Source organism: Coregonus clupeaformis, chromosome 20 (genome assembly GCF_020615455.1).
Source record: "Coregonus clupeaformis isolate EN_2021a chromosome 20, ASM2061545v1, whole genome shotgun sequence".
Taxonomy (NCBI): domain Eukaryota; kingdom Metazoa; phylum Chordata; class Actinopteri; order Salmoniformes; family Salmonidae; genus Coregonus; species Coregonus clupeaformis.
In genome coordinates, this window is record NC_059211.1 from 61,245,294 (window position 1) to 61,268,316 (window position 23,023).

A 23,023-nucleotide genomic window follows, 5' to 3' on the forward strand; every position below is an offset into this window, starting at 1 on the left:
ATGTAGGTTCCTCCTTGCATACAGGGCATAATAATTCAAAAGACCATTTATTTGTCCTTTTCTTAAAGTATAATTTTACAGTGTGGTGTGTTTGTACAGTGCTCCAAGGCAGATTGGGGGGGGGGCTTAATAACCATCCATGCATGTTTCACAAAAAAAAAAACTTTAGAATTATTCAAACAAAATACAAACAAAATCAGAAGGCAGGTCTGATCCTGAACTAAACACTTTACAAAAAGAAAATGCAAAGAAAATGCAAAACAAACAAACAATCTGTAAGACCTAGCAGTCATTTTTTTTTTTTTAAGCATTCTTAAAATGGAAGAAGTGAGAGGAGAGATTACCTGTAGTGCTTTAGGGCGGGGCCTGGAAGGATGACATCAGTCCATACGGCATTCTAATCACACCTCCCCAGTATGCTTTTTGTTTGAAGGGGGGGGAATAGTTCCCTCACTTTGCTCTTCCACAACTTGTCTGTATAGGCCACAGTTTTGGTTTTGGCAGACATTTTGTGTCTAATCCATTCAGTTTCAACCAGTCCCTTGGGGCAATGCCATTTACTGTTGGCAAATCCACTCAACGAGATATTGTTTCGTCACTGTCATGTATGTCCTGATGATTATGTTTTTTGTTGTTGCGTGCATTAGGTATTTACAATGTACCATAGATGAAATATGAAAACACTACAATGTAAAGACTGCATGTTCCATGTATTCTTGGTAGGGGGCACACTGCTGTACTGGAAAAAACAACTGAAGCGTCAACTGTTGCTCCAGAATTCAAAAATCACACCCTGGCCAAAACTATTGTTAGCAAAAACAGTTCAAGGCAGATAGAACTCAAAACAGTTATTAACAAAGTATTTTTTTAAAGAATAGGACAAAAAAAAGTTATTAAATTACTTTCTACTTCCTTTCCTCTGCTTTCAAATCAGCAAAAACAACATCTAGGAAATTCAAATAAAATATCCTACGAGTCTTCATATCAAGGGCTTATTTTTTTGCAAGGATTTTGCTCATTTCAGACAATTATCCCAGTAAAACAAAAAAGAATTTACAACAAACCACACATTCATGTTACCAATTGAAACACAGCAATCTACTTTTGTTGCAGATAGAATCCTAAAAGAACACTCAGAAACACTTCGCTTGGCGAGTCAGTTAGCTAGCTTACCAGCAGTTATTGTAGATCATGACCCTGCTTTAGAATGTTTTATCTGTTACTCTCAACGGACAGACATTTGTAAGACTGTAGCTGTGTTCAAGTAGGACGAAAAGTTGAAGGGAAAAAAGAAAACCAAGAAGAGTTATTTTCACTTCAAGTGAGCAGAGATTAAACAAGCCTTCACCCACCCTGCCATTGTAAACTGGTGCACACAGGGTGATACTGGCATATCATTCTTTACTCAAAATGTCCTCACTGAGAGAGAGGTGTTTGAAACCTACTATAGTGGTGGAGAAGATGACTGCATCAACCAAGACCCTGTCAGCCAGTGAAAGGCCAAACCTCACCTCCATGCATTGACTACAAAGCAGAGAAGACTAAAGAAACACTTATTCTTTTCCCATTTGATTTGACCTTTGTCTTCCTTTTCAGTTTTGAAGTCACATATTAGGGGCCAGTCCAGGCCAGCATTGCTGCATCATTGCTGTAGGTTGGGAGGGAGGTCGAGGGAAGGAAGGTTTTAACGATTCCAAAACATTAACATACTATCTATGTACCCCGTCCCCATTTTGTTTCACTTCCTGTACACACACACCATTGTCTTTCATCTCAAAGTTGCTCAAAACACTGTACACACAACCCTGCAGACAGGGGTATGGTTCTTTTCTTTGTCAGCAGTGATGTGTCTCTATGGGGCAGAGAGAAAGAGAACGTCGAGACTCTTCCCACTTAAAGTTCTAGAAATCATAGAATTCCAAAGTTCTAGAAATCATAGAATTCCGAAATCATAGAAATCCAAAGTTCTAGAAATCATAGAAATTCAATTCTACCATAGAAACAAAACAGACAACTTAAAAGAGCTTAGTTGTCCCGATCCAGAGGGCAGGAGTCAAGGTTCAGAGGTGACAAAGAGGACGCTGTTCCTCCTGGAGAAAAGAGAGCGCTACGGCCTGGGTCTAGTCTTAATCGACTGTTTGATCAACCAATCAACAAACTGGGTGTCTTGAAGGTATTGAGCGATATTAGTGTGCAAAGAGATTTGGTGAGGTGAGTTGCAGGTTAAGGGGGTTGGTTGCCCTCGTGTTGTGTTGTTGGTGTTACTCTTTTGTCGTCTGGACAGCGGGCGGGGGCGCCACGGGCCCCACCTCCTCTGTGGTGCTCTCCCAGCTCTCCTGTGCTCTCTGTGGGGGCCGCTGGGGCGTGTTCATGTGCTGGGCAGCCGGACCCGTATAGGGCTGGGCGTGGGGGTGGTTGTTCTGCTGCAGAGAGAGATGGAAACAGGGAGATAGAGGTGTCAGCATTCAATATGAGCATTCTGTAAGGCCTGTAGCAGTGGCAGTGTCATACAATGTGCTGGTAGAGTGTGTGTTACCTGCTGAAACTGCGTGGCAGGAGCAGGGTTATGGGGGTACAGCGCTGTGTCCTCGGGAGGGGAGGAGTCGTGATCTTCTGTTGCCTCCTGATCATCTGGCTCCTGAAAGAAATAAAGACAATGGAATCAATCAATGAGAGCTCTGTTAAATTACCACACACACACATACTTGGCACACACAATACAGGCAAACACCCATCCCCCGCACACACACCTTCCGTACCTCCTCGGGGCAGAGTTCGCAGGCTTTGGCCAGGGTCATGCGTGCGGAATGCGAGCGCTCCAGGAAGTACCCGTTGGAGGTCTCGTTGCTCTGGACGGGGGGAGACCAGTTGTTGTAGGTGTACTGGGGGTTCCCTGTGTAGGGCCTCCTCTCCAGCTCGTCACCCAGCCACTCCACCGCCCAGGTCCACTTACGCTTCAGGTCCCCGTTACTCTGGGAGCACAACAGAGAGACAGATAGTTCTAATGTTAACACAGTTATACTCCTGATACACACCATTCAAGATATCCAGACAAAAACATACTTTACATATCTGAAAATGGGGGGGAAACACCATTCAAAATTACTGATCTGATAGGCAGAGAGCGAGAGAGAGAGGTGTCTACCATATCGTATCTAGTCTACTATTGTCATGGTTTACCTGTAGTATCTGGTAGGCCACAGTACAGTTGCTGAAGAGAGCCACCATGCACTTGATACACTGGTAGGCCCGTTTCTGGTAGTGGTTCTTAGAGCGCTGGATGGTGTCAAACAGGCCGTCCCTGTCGTCTGGTATACCCTTCAGCACGTTGTGGATCCTGTGGGTCTGCCAGGAGTCCTCTATCAGTAGTATCTGCAGCAGCAGGTCCAGGTACGGCCTCAGCTCGTACGTGTAGGAGTACGCCACCTAGGGGTCGAGACAGGTAGACAGGTGAGGGAAAGGAAAATGGCGTGCGTGAGTGCGAGTCAATAGTATTAACCCCTTACCTGCCAGAGCAGCTCAGACAGCACGGTAGAGGAGAACTGGGGGTTTTCCCAGCAGCTGAAGCGCAGCAGCTTGACCGTCTCCTCAGAGTTGCTGCAGTCCTCGATGATCTTCTTCACGTAGCTGGTCCTAACGAACAGGATCTCTGACACCAGCTGTTGCAGGGGCATGATGGGGGTGGTCAGGTTGGCGTCGCCGTACGGGTTGGCCAGGGCCGGGTTACCTGGAGGACAGAGGGAGAGGGGGTTCAGATAGGCACAGTGAGATACATTTAGTTTTATTCTAAGAATGCAAATAAGAGTAAAGAAACAGAAGACCGAGAGAATGATGGACAGTGAACCCAAGAGAGGGAATGGAACCATTAGAGAGAGAACGAACGAAACAGAGCGAGAACGAGAGAGAGAGAGAGAGAGAGAGAGAGAGAGAGAGAGAGAGAGAGAACGAGAGACAAAGAAAGGAGGAGAGCAAAAAGAGACAGCAACCACAAGGCGGTGACAGAGAGAATGAAACATACCATTGATGGAGGACTGCATGCGTGTGGAGACATCACAACAGCGCAGTAGCTGGGAGACCACAGCGTAGAGCTTGGTCAGTTCAGCATACTGGTACTTTATGGGAGGGCCAGGCCCCTCGTCTAAAGCCACCAGCATGAAGGTAGCAGGGACACTCAACTTCAACAACTGGGTCTTCTCTGCCAGACCTGGGGGGGGAGGGAGGGAGGGAGGGAAACCAATGTTTTATTCCAGCAAGAAACAAACTCACTGAATACTAGCAACAGCGTTTCTCCTGCACACGCACACGTCGTCTTACCCAGGTTGGCGTACATGACGAAGAGGTTGAAGTACTGCTGAAGGTGTCGGCCGTGCTCTGACACCTCTCTCCTGAGCAGGTTCAACACAGCCCTCAGCAGGTGATCACTCAGACTCAGGTTATCACAGCCCTGATGCAGGTCAAAGGTTACAGGTCATTAGTATTACATCACACCACACACACACCCACACAGGTTCTCTACTCTTCCCCTCCATCTCTCACTCCCCCTTTTCCTCCCTCCCTCTGTACCTGTGTGGACCCCTCAGGGGAGCTGGCGGGGGCGGGGCAGGGCCCGTCCGCCAGGGAGAAGTGGGCGATGAAGACGATGACCTTGGCGAAGGCCCCCCGGACCTCGGCACTGGGACACTCCAGCAGGTACTCAGAGAAGCGCGTGGGGTACGCAAACAGAACGTTGTGGGCAAACCAGCAGCGAACGTTCTTACTGTGGCGCAGCAGGATGCATAGGGCGTCATACCTGAGAGAGGGAGAGAAGATGGGGGAGGGAGGAGAGCGAGAGTATAGACAGAAAGAGGGAAAAGAAGACAAGGGGATGGAGAGAGAGTTATAAGGTCTATATGGTCTTGCAATATAAAGAAAGCACACATTTTCTCTCTCTCTCACACAACCCACTCACCAGTCACCGGCAGGCCCCCGGACTACTTTCTTGGTGTGGAACCCGGTGCTGAAGAGGAACCTAGCCGCTAGCTGGATGCTAATCATGGCTATCTCCTCTGCCTCTGGCAGCAGGTGGTCCTGACCCGGGGGAGGGTTGAGGTAGACGCTGTTGCAGGTCAGCAGCTTCTTGACGAACTGGAAGTACTCCAAGCTGTACTGCATGCGGCTGTGCATGAACTGGACGTTCTGCTTCCTCACACTGCATTCAATGGCCCCCGGCATCGTCACCTGGGAGAGGAGGGGGAATTAATTAGTACTGTTATGAACGTTACGTCATTATACACACACACGCAAACAGAGACAAGCACCCTCATTCACTCACACACACCCACAGGGTCTCTCCTCTGCACTTTATCACAAACAAATACACACAATCACACACACAGTCCTGATCCCCACCTGTCGTGGTGTAGTGGGAGACACCGTCAGCTCTGAGATGCACCTGGCCAGCTCTCCGTCTGCCTCCCGTGCCGCCCCTCCCCCAACCCCTCCCCCTGCCGCGTCCATCCTCTCATAGAACAGGATGTAGGCGTTCCACCATCTCTTCTGCCTCCTGTAGGACATCTTCTTCATCATGTGGTCAAACACCTCTCCCATGTACTCCCCCCCGAAACACTGGCTCTTCATCTCCTCGTCGTCGTCCATCTTGCACTCCGTCACGTCGCCGTCGTCAAACTTGTACCAGCGCTCCTTCTGCCCGCTCTCGGTGCTACCGCCGGCGCCGCCGTCTCGCTGGCTGATATAGGAGTAGTAGTGGCCGCCGCTGGCCTGGCCCGAATGCACCAGCACCCCCACCAGGCGGTACTTAGAACTGCAGCCTGGCGGGTCGGGCTCTGATGGTTCATTCTGCATGATCATCTGAGAGGAAGAGGAGGAGGAGGGAAGGAAGGAGAACAGAGGAGTGACTGAGTAGACCCAATGACTGGAATAATGATGAATCGACTAATGAGGAGTTTTTCCTTGCCAATGCTGCTTCTGTTTACTCTTTGGGGGTTCAGGCCTTGGTTCCTGTTTAGCACTTTGTGAAAAATGTATAGAGCTCTAATACGCAAATGAAATGTGATGTAAAAGTAATCTACCTGGCTCTCCGGGTTGCCGTCGTCTCCCTCCAGCTTGGCCACCCCGGCCACCGTGTAGGGCTCCATGTCCAGCTCCCTGGGGAACTCAAAGTAGTCGTTAAACTTGATGGCACACTCCCTCTCCCAGTCGTAGTCAAACCTCTTCAGCTGGATGGCCAGCACTGGAGGAAGCTTCTTTATAAGCAGACGCTTCACAGTGTCCACCTGTAGTGGATAAAACAAATAACAGTAAGAAATGTCATACTACACTATCTATCCATATAAACACTGCTATTTAGCAATGGAATGAAAACAAAGGACTGAGTAGTCAACAGGAATGATGAACAGAAAGCTGAAGAACAGGAGTAGAGTGAAGCACCTTCTTGTTACACTTCTCACAGTGGTATGCGTTGGCTCCCTCCAGCAGGTCTCCTTTGACATACTGCTCCATAGAGTCCAGCAGGTTCTGGTGGTTCCTGATGTCCACGTTCAATGTGGTGAATGACTCCTCACACTCATACCTGGGAACAAGATGGTAGAACAGTTTCACTTAATCACTTATATTTCATGCCCGTGATAGTGAAACTGAGAACTATGTGGTGGCCATTTTGTGTCACTAACCACGTTTCCATCCACAGTTACGCGAGTAAAGTCATACAGTCTATAAAAATAAAAAGCTGTGATGGAAACAGCTAGTTTCAGTACAATTTTATAAATGGCGACAGATAATTTGTTTGTTCAACATGGTGGGATCTTTGTTTAAAATGTATTATGCAAGAAATGGCAGTAGAAACATCTTTATGCACAAACATTTATACAATAATCATCATATCGAAGTAAACTTGGAGTCATGCAATGATATGGTGTGTGGTCCTCCCACTACGGTTCAGGAAACCATGCTGTTTATTATGCTACAGATGAAATAAGTTATAATGAACTTCACAAGGTGGTGAAAGTGCAAGGTGATGAGCTTGATGCTCCTTTCCAATAAATATCGAGGGTCTTATTCTGGTGACATGATTATCAATACTTGACAAATAAAAAAATTTTCTTATCCATAATAATGTCATCATGTAGACTAGCCTACCCACACTGACTCTGCGAGCTGTTGGCTGGAGTGTACGTGTCAAGACCAGAGTAGGCATATTTACTATTTAACGCAACGAGTTCATTTGGTGGAAATACACCACTAGTGGGAAAATGCACATATTTTCTATATGCAGATTTTAGAATATTCGCATTAAAAAAAATCTGTGGCCAATTGGATGAAAACCTAGCTACTGAATGAAAACGTTATAAGAAAAACTGGAGGATATGTGGTCGCCATTTGTGTTCCACCAATGTAAGTAACTGGATCAAAATCACTCACCTGTGTGGGCAGTCGCGGCATATTTTCTGGTCAGCAAAGGAGCCTCCCAGCACCTTGCTGAGCATGGAAGGGTGGCCCATGGCCTTCAGAGCCTCATCTAGACTGTCCACTAGAGAGTTGAAGAACTCCAGGGCATCGTGCTGTTCTCGCAGATTCACCGGCTCACCCCATAACCTACAGGAGAGAGGCGAGAGAGGAGAGAGAGTGATAGAGGTAGCTCTTAGTCTTAGTTGGTTTCAAAATAAAAACGCCTTGTAAACTGTATTCCACTACATTCCTTGACATTTCATTGTTTTACCTCAGGCTGCTATCGCTAGCTCACCTGAACTGTTTCCAGAAGCCTCGGGGTACGTAGTACTGCAGTCTGGAGGAGGCCAGGTGACCAAAGATGACCTGTAGGTGGCGTAGCACCCCGATGTTGTACTCCTTCCTGTCCTCCGACTTACTGAGCGAGGGCTTGTCGTCAAACTGGTGTTGGTAGGCGAACACCTCGTCCCGCGCCGTCCCGTCTGCATTAGTCTGAGGAGGGAAAGGAACAATACACAGGACATATTATTTCAGTTCAAAATGTACATCTTGGTTCCTCTACACAACATCCGTAAACACTCGGTAATATGAACTTCAGAGGAGTTTCATTTCCCTAGTCCCTTAGCTGCATACCAAGTGGTGGGGCTGCCATAAAAAGCATCTCAGACTGTAGCTTTAAGCGAGACATTTTGCAATAATTCAATCTGAAGAGTGAATCCAGTTTGATTGATTCCCAGTCGGTCCAGTCACCTCACTCTCCTGCTTCTCGTCCCCGGACAGTTCATCGTCCACGTCGGTGCCGGTGCCCTCCACGGCCAGGACGCCGTTACGGATAGGCGGGATCATGTAGAGCTGCTGGATGACTGAGTTCATGTAGCAGGTGGCCCCCGCGTTCTTCAGCCCCACAAAGCCTTTGGTGGGCCGCGGCCCAACTGGGGGGAGGTACTCCCACTCTGTCAGAGCCTCACAACCTGAGAGACAGGGAGAAAGAGTTGTTCAACATTTATCCATTCCCAACCACATATGATCAACACAACAATGAATATCAGGAAAACATTTATATTTTATTGGGGAGAGGTACATTTTACCAGTATAAATAGAAGAATGTGAGAAAATCTGAAATTCCTGATTATTATAAAAGTGACTAGGTAGAACTGTGAGTGTGTATTGAGCGTGTACATATGTAGTACATATCTGTGAGTGTATAGTTGGTGTACCTAGGTAGTACATGTCTGTGAGTGTATAGTTGGTGTACCTAGGTAGTACATATCTGTGAGTGTATAGTTGGTGTACCTAGGTAGTACATATCTGTGAGTGTATAGTTGGTGTACCTAGGTAGTACATGTCTGTGAGTGTATAGTTGGTGTACCTAGGTAGTACATATCTGTGAGTGTATAGTTGGTGTACCTAGGTAGTACATGTCTGTGAGTGTATAGTTGGTGTACCTAGGTAGTACATATCTGTGAGTGTATAGTTGGTCTACCTAGGTAGTACATGTCTGTGAGTGTATAGTTGGTGTACCTAGGTAGTACATATCTGTGAGTGTATAGTTGGTCTACCTAGGTAGTACATATCTGTGAGTGTATAGTTGGTGTACCTAGGTAGTACATATCTGTGAGCGTATCAACGATCTGCTTGAGGTTCCGGACACAGCCGACCGGCAGCGCCACCAGCAGCTCGAAGCCTGCGTTGATGGAGGCGGGGCTGCTGCAGACAGGGATGGCCTGCTCCGTAGGGAACTCCCCACTCTTCACGTACTGCAGGTACACGTTAGACGCCGGGAAGATGAAGTCATCTATCAACTCCTGGAGAAAGAGAAGATGGAGAGAGAGGGGGGGTGAATTAGCAGAATGGACATTCCCATTCAAAGCATAGGCCTATGATGGTTTGTCCTGTGACTTTATTGAGTGGCAGCCATATTGGATTTCATAAACACAACATAATGACCCACCTTTATGAGGTTGGCCCCGCCCTTCTCACAGCCAATGTAGTACTTCTTCTCTGGAGTCTGGAAGGCCAGCAGCTCCTTGGTGACCCCCAGGTGACCTTCTAGAATGGTCTCCTCCACCCCCGTCTCTCCTATCCGCTTCACCTCATCCTAGTAGGAAAGAATACCAAACTGACATTTAGTAGTAATATTTATGAGAGATATGAAAGCCCATCTTAGGTCTTCTCCTCTATACTACACCATATTAAACTGCATTTCATATCATTCTAACAATGAAAATACTTTAAAAAGTATCTTGTCCAATACCCTGATCTTCTTGAGCCAGTCGATCTCGTTGTTGAGCAGCGCCTCAGCGTTGGGCAGGTTGATGTTGCTGTTGTAGGCATAGTTCAGTAGGTGCCTCAGCAGCGTAAAGTAGTCCCCTGCGTGCTTCGCCCTCTCCTTCGCCGTGCTCTGGAGGAAGGATACGTGTTACAACAACAAGGGGTCCCAATGGAGTGGGGTGAAGAGTTTCAGTGTTGTAATGATGAATTTTGGGATTTAGAGAGGGCAAGCTGATCCTAGATCTGTCCTTAAGGGCAACTTCTACCCAGAGCTGAAGAATGACTATTGTGTCAGTGGGGGGGTGAAGAGAAGGGAGATGGAAGGATACTCACCCCTAAGACGGTGAAGAGGAGGGTGATGAAGAAGAGGAGGGGTCGGTGTCCCATACAGCACCTAGTGGCCATGAGGAAGAACTGCTCCTGAGCCATCTGACGAACTGACCTGGGAACAGACAGGAAGGTGACGACAGGTTCATTTCACTGTCAAAGGTGCTGTTGACATCGTCTGATGACAGTTTTATATTGGATTGTTTTTGTGAGATTAAGTTTACACTCCAAGGGGCGGTTTCCCGTATAAAGATTAAGACTATATTAAACTCAATGGAGAATCCATTGAAAATGCTTTTCAGTCCAGGATTAGTCTGTGTCCAGGAAATGCCCTGAATGAGAGACACAACACAGACAGAGAGACTAGACACAACACAGACAGAGAGACTAGACACAACACAGACAGAGAGACACAACACAGACATAGATGAACAGCCAGACGTACTTGCTGTGGCAGTGCAGTAGCAGGTCTATGATGAAGGTCTGCCAGGCCTTCTCCTTACTGAGAGCGTCTAGAGCGGTGGGCAGCAGGGCGAAACACAGGGTCATGACCTCCAGCGCCTCACAGCACACCATCTCATCCTCCCCGTCCGGCTCCTTACCCGCGTTCGTCTGTAGAGGGGATGAACACACACCGCTGTGAGTTTATAGAAGACACAGAAACTCTCCCTACAAACCCCTAGAAGTCTGCAATACACACACACACACCTTTAGAACCACGCACACCATCTCAGTCTAAAAAGGCTTTTACCTTCTCATAGATCTGACTGATCTCTTCATTAGAGCTGAAGACCAGCTGTACGGTGCCACAGCCTGAAGCCCACACGATCTTCTGCACCGCCCGGATCACACAGAGGTCTGGGATGTACTTGGACGCCTGGAAGAAGTTCTGGGAGTTCGGGGGCAGAGACTGCAAAACAAAAAAGTGAGCAGACGTTCACGGTCTTGCTCTTTTCGACTAGCCGTTGTTACCCAGTTGAATGCATGTGTAAACACTCTTCTCAACAGACGCGTCGTCTCACCTCGTCAGAGATCTGTTGGGCCAGTCGTATGGCCACGTTGCGGAGCATGCACTCAGAGGCAGGGTTTGGGATGTTCTGTAGAGCACTCTGGAGGACTAAGGCCTGGTCGTGGGTCGCCTGGTTGATCTGGAGGAACAAAAACAGATGGCAGTGGATTAAGAACACCAGTCATATTCAAGTTCATTCAAATACACAGTGAAGGTACGTTGAGGTGATCATGGTCTGCCCATTCGGGGTATGGTAACAAGGGTCCTGGTACTCTCATTGGTTTGAACTCATCTAAGCTGTAGTATACAAGGTTTTCCCCGTAATACAATAGTGTTGTTTACCGGTGATGCAGGGCTGGTCCCCTCCACTACGGGCTGACAGGCCTCGGCCACAGCTTTGACGTGTCCGAACCCCACGGCGGTCAGCAGCAGCTTGGCGATCTTCAGGGCGTTGAGGTACGCCCCCCGCCGCGTCTCCATGTCGGCCGACGGCAGGAAGTTGTTCCTGGTGAGCATGCTCAGTACGAGCGGGAGGCCGCCGCTCTTCAGGAAGTTGTACTGGAAGTCGCTGGCGTCCTCGCCGAGGGTGCCGCTGGCCGGCATCAGCAACGCATACACCACCTGGGGAATCAATCAATCAATCAAACCTGGCAGGAGGATGTTAAGAGCGTAAGGGGTAATGAATCGATCACGTAAACCACCACACACTTTGTGTGTTACCAACCTCAGTGAGGTAGAGGACTTGTGAGGGCGAGGGGCCAAAGAAGCGTGAGTCCAGTGTGGGGCTGAGGCTGTTCTCTCCCAGCTTGGCATGATCCAGGCAGATAGCACGTAGGTTCTCCACGGTACTGTTGTCTACACACAGCAAACCAGAACGTCAGTCAGTCAGGACAAATCATCTCTAACTACAGTGAGAGAGACAGATATACAGAGGAAGGATGGGAGATGCTGTTTCGGAGCCACAGAAGGACAGACATAATAAGAAAGAGAGAGAGCTTGTGAGAGAAAGACCGGAAAGAGAGACCGTGTGTACCTGGAGGCATGAGCTTCATGAGTAGCCTGGCACCATCTCGTAGAAGAGGCATGTTGAGGGTACAGCCCAAGTCTGCTACCTGCCACAGGAACGAGATGTAGCGCAGGTGGAGAGACATGATCTACAGAGAGAAAGGCGTTACTCAGGAGAAGAGAACACATTTGACATTTCTCACGTGAGGAAAGGTGTGTGAGAGTGAGTGACTTACCACTCCAGGCAGGCAGCCCTCCACCTCTGGGTTGGGCCCTTCGCTGAAGTGGTTGCCGTGGTTACTGGGTGAGCCGGTGGAGGAGTCCGAGGAGCTGTCAGGACTGGAGGGCACGGTGGCACTCACCTGGGTCAGCTTGGCTGTGATCAACTACACGCACACAATATACCGATTTCAACAAAATGCTAACAGATACACTGTGCTTTCATCATCTAAATCCTAGTAGATTAGTGATTCCAAGAGGGAGTAACATTGAAACACATTAGAACTAAGCCCTAATCCAAAAACATTGACTACGAAATTACTAGCTCACTGCTTTGTCTTTGAGGTTGAGCTGTCCGATCAGCTTCCTGTCATCCGCCGGGTCGACGACCTCCCCGCCAATGAAGAGCTCTATCTTGGTGTGCGTGGCGTTGGCCTTGATGCGTGTGAGGATGCCGCGGCGCACCGAGCCGATGGTGTCGTTGGTGTGAGACCAGATGTCCAGGTCATCCACCTGACGGCCCTGGTTAGGGAAACGCACAATCAACGTGATGTGCTTCCCCCGGAACGCCCTGAGAGAGAGAGAGAGAAATAGATGGATTGGGTCAGTCAAGACTCTCTGACAAACTAAGTAGGACCTAGCTTTCACAAGTGTGTGTCCGTGTGTGTGTGTGTGTGTGCCTCTCTCCTACCTGGACATGGGCAGTATGGACCTCTCCTCGTGGTAGTCGCTGTCACACTCGTTGATGTACTCCTTCAGCACGGTGAGCACGCGGACCATGCGGACGGCCTCCTGCTGGGCACAGTTGATGCTGTCCTTGTCCCCGTCCAGGACACACAGCGTATCGTACGACGCCTTCAGACGGTCAAAACACAACTGGATGAAGTCCTCGTGGATCTCCACCTGGTTGACCTGCAGCTTGGGCCCCAGGTTGGTGTAAATCTCCTTCAGCAGGTCGATGGCTCGGCTGGCGATGTCATCAGTACCCTGGATCACCACCTGGAAGGACAACGCAAAGTTGTTTTGTGCACTCTCCCCCTCCAGGGTTAATCCAGGAACCAGTATGTTATGTTGTCTATAACAGCTTATAACATCGATAAGAGGCGTTATAACTCGAATGCCTCCGGAGGTAGTCCAGTCCTTTGAGCTCCAGGTTTTCCAGTATGTTCAGAAAGCTTTATAACATTGATAAGGTTTATAACATTGATAGGTTTTTTAACACTCACCCTCCAGAGGTAGTCCAGACCTATGAGCTCCAGGTCGTCCATCATGTAGGCCCTGCGTTTGGCCACCAGTTTGCCCTCGCGGCAGTTGACGGCCTTGAAGAACCTCTCAAAGCACTTCATGCCGTTCTCCGTGAGCAAGGACGGGTCCAGCTGCAGAACATTGTTCTCAAAGAAGTCCTTGTTGATGTCCGGGTCCAGGTCTGGCTCGTCTCCCATCAGCTTAGAGTACCTAGAGTTGAAAAAGACAGTATAAAGGCTCATACTTGCTTATAACAAATTATAAAGTATGATACCCACAGGCTTTAAGTAAAGTACTACAAATAACATTTGAGTTTAACTAACCTGGAAGAATTAAAAAGGGAAATCATATTTAATATACATCAAAGACTGGTCAAAACAAATGTGTACGGTACCATTTGAAGCAGGCCTCCCGGTCACACAGGAAGACGGCGCTCTCAGCCAGACACTTCCAGATCTGCTTGGCCTGAGGAGCACACAGCCACAACTGGCCGTCCTTCAACAGGAACCTGGAGAACAAGGTGGTTCAAAGTGGTTAGACACTAACAGAGGACTCAGAATGGCCACTTTCATTCCCATAGACTGAGAAATGCCTCGCCGCCCAGAAAAGCAGACAAGGTTAATTGTTTTCATCCTGAGATGCCTGGAGGCAGCCGCCTGCCTTACTTACCTCAGGAAGTTGAGCCTCTCCTGGACCTCCTGAACATGGCTGTAACGACTGCCCACTCTGACCGTCTGAGGGTCAAAGTCTGCGTGTTCAGCTTTGGAGAACGGTCTCATGGTCTCCATGTAGGCAGACAGGTTCTCAGCCACCAGCGTGACCAGGGCATGGTTGTGCTGCAGCTGATTGATCAGGTCATGACGATAGAACACATGAGGACTCCTCTGGGTCTGACTGTACGGGGAAGAGGGGGAAGGAGAGAAATGTTATATTTCCTCACAAGCTATGACTCAAATGTAAATGTAAAATGAAAAAGAGAAATGGACGAGAGAGAGAGCGAGCGAGTGAGAGGGAAAGAGACGGGGAGGTGGAGAGAGTCTTTCGATACCTGAGGTTCTGAGGAGCTTCCCCAAACAGGCTGCAGATCTCTCTGATCTGCTTCAGGGCAGGTATGACCCACTTGTCGTTGGTGCGCAGCTCCTCGATGAAGCGGTCTATCCACTGGATCTTCTGGGTGTCTCTGTCCTGTTGGAGCACACAGAAGCACAGAACAGGGTCCTAGTCATTAGGGACCACCATAGCAAAACATTTCTTATTTGAAAAGTTCAAGTAGATCGTCCCAGTTTCAGTCTGTTTTCTTCCGATAGGTGCCTAATGAATACAACCCGGTAGCAGTAGTTTTACCTGAGAGCAGCTGTAGTCTAGTATCTTGATGTGTGCGCTGAGGGCCTGGTCCATGATGTCTACGGGGACGTCGTCACTGTGAGCCAGGTTCCACAGCAGGTTGAGCACCTTGTGGGCCATCACTCCATCCTTATCGTCCTCCGCCAGACGACGGATCAGCTCCAGCAGCTTCTCACGCTGCTTCTTACTCGCATTCGTCCAACTCTCCTTGAAGCAATCAAAGAGATGGTCGAGCTGCTCTGGAGAGAAGTCCCAGGCCAGTTTGGCCAGAAGGTCATGGACGTTCTTCACTATGGCCTCATGCTTACCAGCCTGACATGGAAGCAGACACAGAAGACACTTAGGCATGGTTCTAAAAACAACCCCTTTCCCTTAGCCCCTACCCATTCCTTTTTATAAAGGAAAAGGTCTCTTGCAAAATAGTTATTTTACTTCTCAATGAGAATAACCTGTATAGGTTCAATGAATAGGAAGCACATTGAAATTCAAGATGGAGCCATCCCCATATCGCTGAGATCCATTTTCCCATGACACGTTTGATTCAGTACCTGTGCTGCCCAGATGTTGTCCAGGTCCTGCATAGTGAGGGCTTTCTCCTTGATGACGAAGCGGAGTATCTTCTCTAGTTTCTCTACGTACTGAGGCTGGTGAAGGCTGTCCCTCAGCACGATGGACAGGATGTGGTTCTGCTGGATCCACTCCTGAGACACAAATGGAGAGAAAGACAAAACTTCAGGCATAGATTTGCATTCCTGTGGAGAAATTCCATGTCCAATTCGACTGACAGGAATTTTACTGGAATTGAGTATTAAACTCTGATGAGCAATTTAAAAGCTCTATACAAATCCACTCCCATTATCATTCCTAAGTAGTAACTGTTAGGGGCTAGGTGACTCACTGCCATGCGTTCTGCCGTCAGCCACTCCTCCTCCTCGGGGTTGCCATGCCGATGCGTGTAGTAGGACACGCTGGAGATTACCTTGTTGACCTCGTTCAGGGCGTTCATCTTGCCATTGAATGAGGAAATCTGCAATAACCTGGGGACCAAGCAACAAATGAAAGCATGAGCACCTTATCTTAAAGGAAAATTCCACCCAAAAACTATATTTTGGTATTAGTTTCATTAGTCCATTGTTGACCTAGTCCCAAAATGTTTTGCATGTCAGAAAAATACCAGCTGTATTTCAGAAGTTATACATCTTGAAAACTTGATTGCTGACATGCAAAAAAAATACCTAAATGTAGTTTTGGGTGGAATTTTCCTTTAATAATAAAACAGCAGTTGACTAGCGAACACACTCACCATACAAGGTGCTCAAACCCCAACGTGACATTTAAATTCAATAACAACCTAAAAAGAAAACAACAACTGAAGAAATCTCACCTAAGGATCATTTTCAACCTAAATATCTCCAAGTTCTTCACGGTCTCCTCCTGGCCGGGCACCCTGGAGGCCAGGTTCTTCAGGGACTTGATGATCATGGACAGGGCGTCGTTCTTGGCCTCGTTCTTGGCCTCCTTCTTTAGCTCCTCGTCCGTCAGGTTCTCCAGGAACTGAGGAACCATCTCGATCACCGGCAGAAAGTACTTCTTCACCGTGTGCAAGGTCAGGAACTCATAGCACTGACCGAACGGCCTGGAGGGAAGACATACACGCGTTAGGACACACACAGATGTCCCTTACATAGGTCCATCTGCGTTCACATACTTGATGAGGGCAGCGATGATCTGTACATTGAGTGCCTGTCCGCTCATGAAGCGGTCATGTAGAGTCTGAAACCCGTTCAGTGTGCCAAACTTATTAATCAGGTCCACCAACCAGCCCTGAGAGAGAGAGAGAGAGAAATGAATGGCCAATCACTGACGACAGCTTAACTCATTTTCAAAACTTTGACAAGGGAGGGATATCCTGTATCAAGCGAGGAATCCTGAGTGAGCGAGGGTGAGTTGGGGCCTACCTTCGGTGAGCGAGGGTCGGGTGGGCGGGCGAAGAGCTCGTCGTCGGCCAGCGTGGCCCCGGCGGGGATGGTCTCGGAGGGCCGCGTGCCGTTGTAGATGTGGAACTTGCAGTGGGGGTTGGTGGCCGTGGCCAGTAGCTCCAGCAAGGGGAACCAGTCCTGAGGGAGCTTGGCCACACACAGCTCCACCAGCCGGTGGGTGTTGTTGATGATACACCTCTGTGGAGGGAAGGACAATCAGCTGTAGTTCAAACAGGAAGTGCTATTGTGTGTGTGTGTGTGTGTAAACAAGGCACTTACATGGATCTCAAACTTCCATCCACTGACAGCCTCGTCTGTGAGGATCTTAGTGAAGGAGATGGTCAGGCCGTCCCTGAAAAACCTCTGGCACGCCTCACACTTCACATCAAGCCCTGTAGAAAGAGGCAACGATTAACAGGCAGAAAACAAAGAGATCAATAGAAGACAAATGAAAAAGATGTTGTCCTATATGGATGTATATTGTATACGATGACGGACATACCTTTTTTACATAAGTCTATAGCAGCTTCAAGCAGAACTTCTAATTCCCCCTTTGGCAGGACTGGGACCACCCATCGGGGCCTGTTGATCATGTCGTCCAGCTTGGCCAGGTCAGTGTGAGGGAAAGCAGGCTCCTCCTCCTCCAGAAGCGGGCCAGAGTCTCCTTGGCCCTGCTCCTCTGCCGCCGGCGGGCTCACAGGAGACGGCTCCGTGGACGACGGGTTGGGGGACGCCATCTGCAACGCACACACACATTAATACCAAACATACTACAAAAGCTGATTAATAGACATGAACGTAAGTCGGGAACACACACGCAGTGATGAAGGTGTGTAATTAGCCTTGGAACTTCACAGCAATCCCAAAGTCAAACAAACACAATTCATAGAGCATCTGATTATAAATGTTGCTTCGTGCCAACCCCCTCCCCTTCAAAGCTTATTTAATTATGTGACAGTAATTAGACTTACACCAGTGATCCTGTCCACAGCTCAGAAACGCTTTTAAATGACAAAGAGCTTCTCTCATTGGAAAGCAGCCAGCTGTGGTCTCAACATGACATGCTGTTTCATACTAAAGATTAACTCCTACTACTGCCCTATGCTCCTCATGGGGTGATGGGCCTAAGTAAGTAAGTATGGCATTGATGGCATATTAGTCAGTCAACTTCACGCAGACATACAGTTGATATGCGGGTAACCTCGTTCACTGATAGTTCGGGAACTATCCACAGACAGACACACACGTAACCCCTCACTCACCTGGGCCTGTGTGGGTGGGGGCTGGCTCTGAGCGTCAGCGGGTGCCTGGCTCTGGCTGTCATTGCCCCCCACGGGGGAGCCACGAGTGGTGACCGTCATGATCGACACGGGGCAGATCTTGGCAATCTTGTCCGCTTTAGGAGGCCCTGGCCTGGGGGGGGATCACTGCCTGCGCCTGGGCAGGGAAGGAGAACCAGAGGCCGGCTGAGAGGGAACGCTCTGGCTGCTGAGGCTCAGGGAGGGTTGCAGAGACCATCGCAGAACCTGGGGGACAGAGATTTAGAATGGTTGATGCCCCATTTCCCCCATGCATTTTGGACTGAGACGTACATATCAGCTAATCTGTATACAATCTAGTGAACGAGACATGGTCAACTTCAAACCACTGTTGACTTGTGAAAACAGCTGAGAAACAACACAGGTGCATCCAAAGGCCATGACTCCACGGTATGTTTGCAAGACAGGAGTCTTCAACTGAGCAAGACCAGCTCAAATGACTCTCGCTCTGCCACTATCTGGGTCTAGACATTAAAATGCTAATCTGCAAGCTTGATAACGGTGCAGAATTATTACACACAGACATGCACTCTAGCCCCAATACTGACAGACAGAAACCCCCCCATTGCCGTCACCTTAGCGTTACCTCTCCTATTGCCAGTTTAGCTTCGCTGCAGACAGCACAGGACTATCACCATACTGGCCTATTAATAGTCTATGTCTAACTGGTTCAGAGGTATCTAGACTGTGCAAGGCAGTATACAACTACTGACAAAATGTTGATTGATCACACAACAGCATGGCCCTAACCTAACCCGTACCCTACCCCAACAAACTGCAGCTCCTAGGTTACTCATGTCTCACCACAGCAAGACAAGCATGGGATATTGAGGTTTCAAGATATCGCCTGGCTATATTAGCCTAACACAATAACAATTGAACAAGGAGAACAAGCCATTGTGCGCTTACTGACAAACAATGTATTCCTAATAATTGCCCAAAAGGATTAATAATAACATATTGGATTGAATTCATGCCATCTATACTTGGCTGCCAGTGCCACAGACACAAAGTCGCAGTACTCCAACAGTGTTTCCCAACTCCTCCAGTACCCCCAACAGCACACATTTTTGTTGGAGCCCCAGACAAGCACACCTGATTCAACTTGTCAACTAATCATCAAGCCCTCAATGAGTTCAAGCAGGTGTTTTTGTACAGGGCTATAAGACAAATGTCTGATGTTGGGGGTACTGGAGGAGGGAAACTGCTCTATAAGATAAGTGAGCCTGTGTAGAATATTGGCCTTACACAACAGCAGAGTGTCAAAGCAAAACCTCATCTTGTCAGGATGGAAGAGATAGCCTAACAACAGGTTCAGGGCCTGAGGCTCCTTCAATCCACTCAAATGCCTATGAGGTAACGTTAAGATTAGGGGCTAGGGTTTCTGGGTAGGAAAGGACTGTGTGTCTAGTTGTGAGACACTGGAAGTCTTGAGCCACATTAAGAGAGTCTCCAGCTGAGTTACGATCCTCTGGGCTCAGTTTACAGGTTTATTATTGTCCGTCTTCAGTTTCCCGTCTTCAGATGTATCTGCTTCCATCTAATGGTTGAGTCTTGAGAGAGCACCTGACCGGGCCATAAACCAGGGTTTCCCCAACCCTCTCCTCAGCACCCCAGATGTTCCACATTTGTGTTTTAACTCCAAACTGGCACACCTGATTCAAACAAACATTTGAAAACGTCTGGGGGGGACACTAGTTTTCAGCTTGCTGAAAATATAGTAATTCCAGCAGGCACAGCAGCCATGGCAGTGTGTATACATATCTAGTATGAAACAAGTATTCAGATCATCATGGTCAAGGCTTAGCTTTGTTACTTGAATAAAACTTGAAGTGAGCATAGCTAGGTCAAGACTGAGGAAACGCAGAGACCTTTCAGGTGGAATGAAGTCATTTGTATCCGGAAATGCACTAAGTAAGCCTATTACCAGGCCTAATGATTGACGACAATGACATACATTGACAATGTCTTGCTTGCAAATAATTAAGCAAATGTAATCCAATATTTGTCAATCGATCCAACAAAGCCAGCCCCCACCTCGGCTAGTCTCGAAAACCCGACACTAGGCAACTAGGGTCAGGTTTTCGAGACTACCTTGGCTACACATTCCATTTCCGTTTTAGGAGACAGTTTAATGCAGACAGACATGTCAAGACATTTTGACATTTCTTGTGACAGCTGATGGTTTACAAGGAGCTTGGCACAAAGGCAAACATTATGTAACCACAAATGACAAGGTTGCTTGCATGATGAGTGTGTGAATAAAAATGGTCTTGGTCCTAGGCTTGCTAATCATTCCTGTCACGATCCGCCATCCTTCTCACCAGAACCCCTTTCTGTGAGGACATATCATTCAGTAACATTGTGAAGCTAACTAATTAATACAAGTTATTTTGGCAATACAGTATAAGGAAAACTTGATTTAGCTAGAGCACACGTCCTACAACTAAATCTCAAAATAAGTAACTGTTACATTGTATGACGTATTCTAGATATGAGAGACCGCTAACTAGCCATCATCGGCATCAGCCAATAACTATCTAGCTAACTACAATTGCTAGATAGCGTAGCATTAGCCATCTAATTCATCCAACGCGAAAATAACCAGCCTGCAAACATTGCCTGGGACACAGCTAATTGATGTGGAAAATAACGCATGTATTATAACAGGAGTCTGGACAATAACTAATGCATAACGTTAGACAAGGCCCCGTAACGTTAGCTAGCTAGCTAGCTTAGCTACTGACAAGCATTTTAAGGGCCTTCCCCTTACTCAACATCGGTAGTGCTAACAGCTAACATGCTAGCTAGCTAGTTAACGTTAGCTAATGGCGCTGCCTCCACTGTCGCCGGGGCCACAACAATCAACAGTCCGTATGCATTGCCATTGGTAGGTTGTTGATCAAACACCAGCCCCGTATCTGTCAACACCACTAGCCCAAGAAGTTAGACAACATCTTGTTCTTTGGTTGAGACTGACCTTGGACTAGCTATGTGGAAACCGTTATATTTCCTATCCAAATGCAAACAATTAACAGGTTGGTATGGGAAACGTCAGCCATTTTGCCAGACAAAAATAATAGCTAACTTAGTTAGCTACCTGCAGAAACAAACCGGCATTTCAGCATTCATTCTGTCGATGTCAGGCACCTTGCTTGCTAGTACTCCCTCCTCTTTATCCAATTAAAATCATATGTGTAACGTTACACCGTGTAGTTAGACAGCTATAACGTTTAATTGTTGATGAATATTCAGAAATGTCGTTATCTAGCTATCCTAGCCAGTTAGCACCATTGTTGCTAGCTACCTAATGTTACTTACCCGAAAATTTGATGCAACTTCCTTGTGTTGACTTGTCCTGTCCTGTCTATGAATCTTTCTATTCTGGGTTTCGCTAAGTGTCAACGTGTGTTACATAAGATTTTCATGCATGCATCCAGATCTGCTAATATGATCTCTCTTCCTTGATTTTTTTTTGTCTGCACTTGGGTGTTTTTCCTGCGTCACCATCAACCCCCCTCTACTATAGTCTAGCACAGTTTTCCCAGCCAGTCCGTGCTAGTGCAACTGACAGAGGCCGTGTTCGAGAGCATCAAAACCGTGATGTATCGTGGGTAAATTCTGACTGACTGATCTACAAATAATAATGAGCAGTTATTTATGATGTAAGGTCGTCTGTAGATCAGTCATTCGGCAGTCGCCTGCACTGTCAGCTGCAATGTCGAACAAGCCCATAAGGTAACGTTTTACAATTAAAGTGATAGTTCACTTCACATTAAATTTGTCAAATAATGTCAGATATACAGTGCCTTCAGAAAGTACTCATACCCCTTGACTTTTTCCTAATTGTATTGTGTTACAGCCTGAATTTAAAATTGATTAAATTGAGATTTTGTGTCACTGGCATACACACAATACCCAATAATGTCAAAGTGGAATTATGTTTTTAGAAAATTTAACAAGTTAATAAAAAATTAAAAGCTGAAATGTCTTGAGTCAATAAGTATTCAACCCTTTGTTATGGCAATTTAACAAGTCACATAATAACTTACATGGACACACTCTGTCTGCAATAATAGTGTTTAACATTATTTTTGAATGACTACCTCATCTCTGTACAACACACATACAAATATCTGTAAGGTCCCTCAGTCAAGCAGTGGATTTTAAACACAGATTCAACCACACAGACCAGGGAGGTTTTTCAATGCCTGGCAAATAAGGGCACCTGGCCACCCTTCATCTATCAGAGAAGATCTGTGGACCGACTAAGGTCCACTGTCACCCAGGAGCCCGTGTCCATGACATCAACTCCCTCCTGCCCACGGTTCTGGCCAACTACTCCAATATTGACACCATCGTCACTCGCGTAGGTTTTAACGACCTTCGTTTCAAGCGATCTAAGGAACTGAGTCAGGACTACAAACATTTTTTACACACCCTCGCTAGCACAGGGAAGAGATTAATTATCTCTGGTTCGGAAAATTTTTCAGCCGACTCTTTGCCCTGAACGAGTACCTGAAGACACTTTGCAATGACAGGAATGTCTCATTTGGTGACAACTTTGATTTGCTGTGGGAGCAACCAGCACTTTTTAAATGAAACGGGATTCACCCTAACCGCAGGGGTTCCAGGATTATTTCCACTAACATCGCAAACTTTTTAAGAGACTGACGGACAGGTTCTGGTAGTGCTCCAGTTCACCCTGTCAGAATAAGCAACAGAGGACTTGGAAAGCATATCAACTCCTGTAGAAATGGCACTATGGTTATTGTGAGTAACCTAATGTATGTTCCTTTAACTCCGCCTTCTAGTGAGTTTATACAAACTGTTATCTCCTACCATTCTGAGAGAATGGAGAC

The 23,023-nt window shown here is 47.4% G+C and overlaps 1 protein-coding gene across 2 annotated transcripts; it reads right to left on the bottom strand.

The window, feature by feature from the left end:
• Nucleotides 1-30: 30 nt before the first annotated feature.
• Nucleotides 31-21,794, bottom strand: LOC121558589 (probable ubiquitin carboxyl-terminal hydrolase FAF-X). 2 transcript variants are annotated; one of them, XM_045205627.1, is made up of 42 exons: nt 21,483-21,794; nt 18,105-18,368; nt 17,345-17,579; nt 17,122-17,234; nt 16,822-17,040; nt 16,572-16,687; nt 16,248-16,499; nt 15,762-15,900; nt 15,412-15,564; nt 14,864-15,175; nt 14,568-14,704; nt 14,189-14,413; nt 13,914-14,027; nt 13,501-13,729; nt 12,966-13,273; nt 12,605-12,845; nt 12,292-12,441; nt 12,084-12,204; nt 11,775-11,905; nt 11,393-11,671; nt 11,064-11,189; nt 10,793-10,951; nt 10,487-10,653; nt 10,048-10,156; nt 9,698-9,844; nt 9,395-9,541; nt 9,041-9,248; nt 8,194-8,414; nt 7,739-7,935; nt 7,417-7,590; nt 6,427-6,568; nt 6,069-6,272; nt 5,389-5,847; nt 4,949-5,217; nt 4,564-4,789; nt 4,315-4,444; nt 4,019-4,204; nt 3,507-3,727; nt 3,181-3,426; nt 2,760-2,972; nt 2,537-2,638; nt 31-2,423 (listed from the first exon to the last, which is right to left on the bottom strand). In XM_045205627.1, the coding sequence occupies exons 2-42, from the start codon at nt 18,201-18,203 to the stop codon at nt 2,262-2,264; spliced, it is 7,788 nt and encodes a 2,595-aa protein (XP_045061562.1). In that variant the 5' UTR covers nt 18,204-18,368; nt 21,483-21,794; the 3' UTR covers nt 31-2,261. The 2 variants fall into 2 exon arrangements, with proteins under 2 accessions (XP_045061562.1, XP_045061561.1); XM_045205626.1 differs by having other exon boundaries at nt 2,751-2,972.
• Between the last annotated feature and the right edge of the window lie 1,229 nt (nt 21,795-23,023).

What these genes read in the sequence shown, in the direction of transcription:
- LOC121558589 (XM_045205626.1), bottom strand. Translation starts at nt 18,203, where the DNA reads ATGACGGTCACCACTCGTGGCTCCCCCGTGGGGGGCAATGACAGCCAG. An exon ending in TAGACTACAGCTGCTCTCAG is followed by an intron (nt 14,705 to 14,863) that starts GTAAAACTACTG and finishes GTGCTCCAACAG; the next exon opens with GACAGAGACACCCAGAAGAT. An exon ending in AGGGCTGCCTGCCTGGAGTG is followed by an intron (nt 12,205 to 12,291) that starts GTAAGTCACTCA and finishes TTCTCTCTGTAG; the next exon opens with ATCATGTCTCTCCACCTGCG.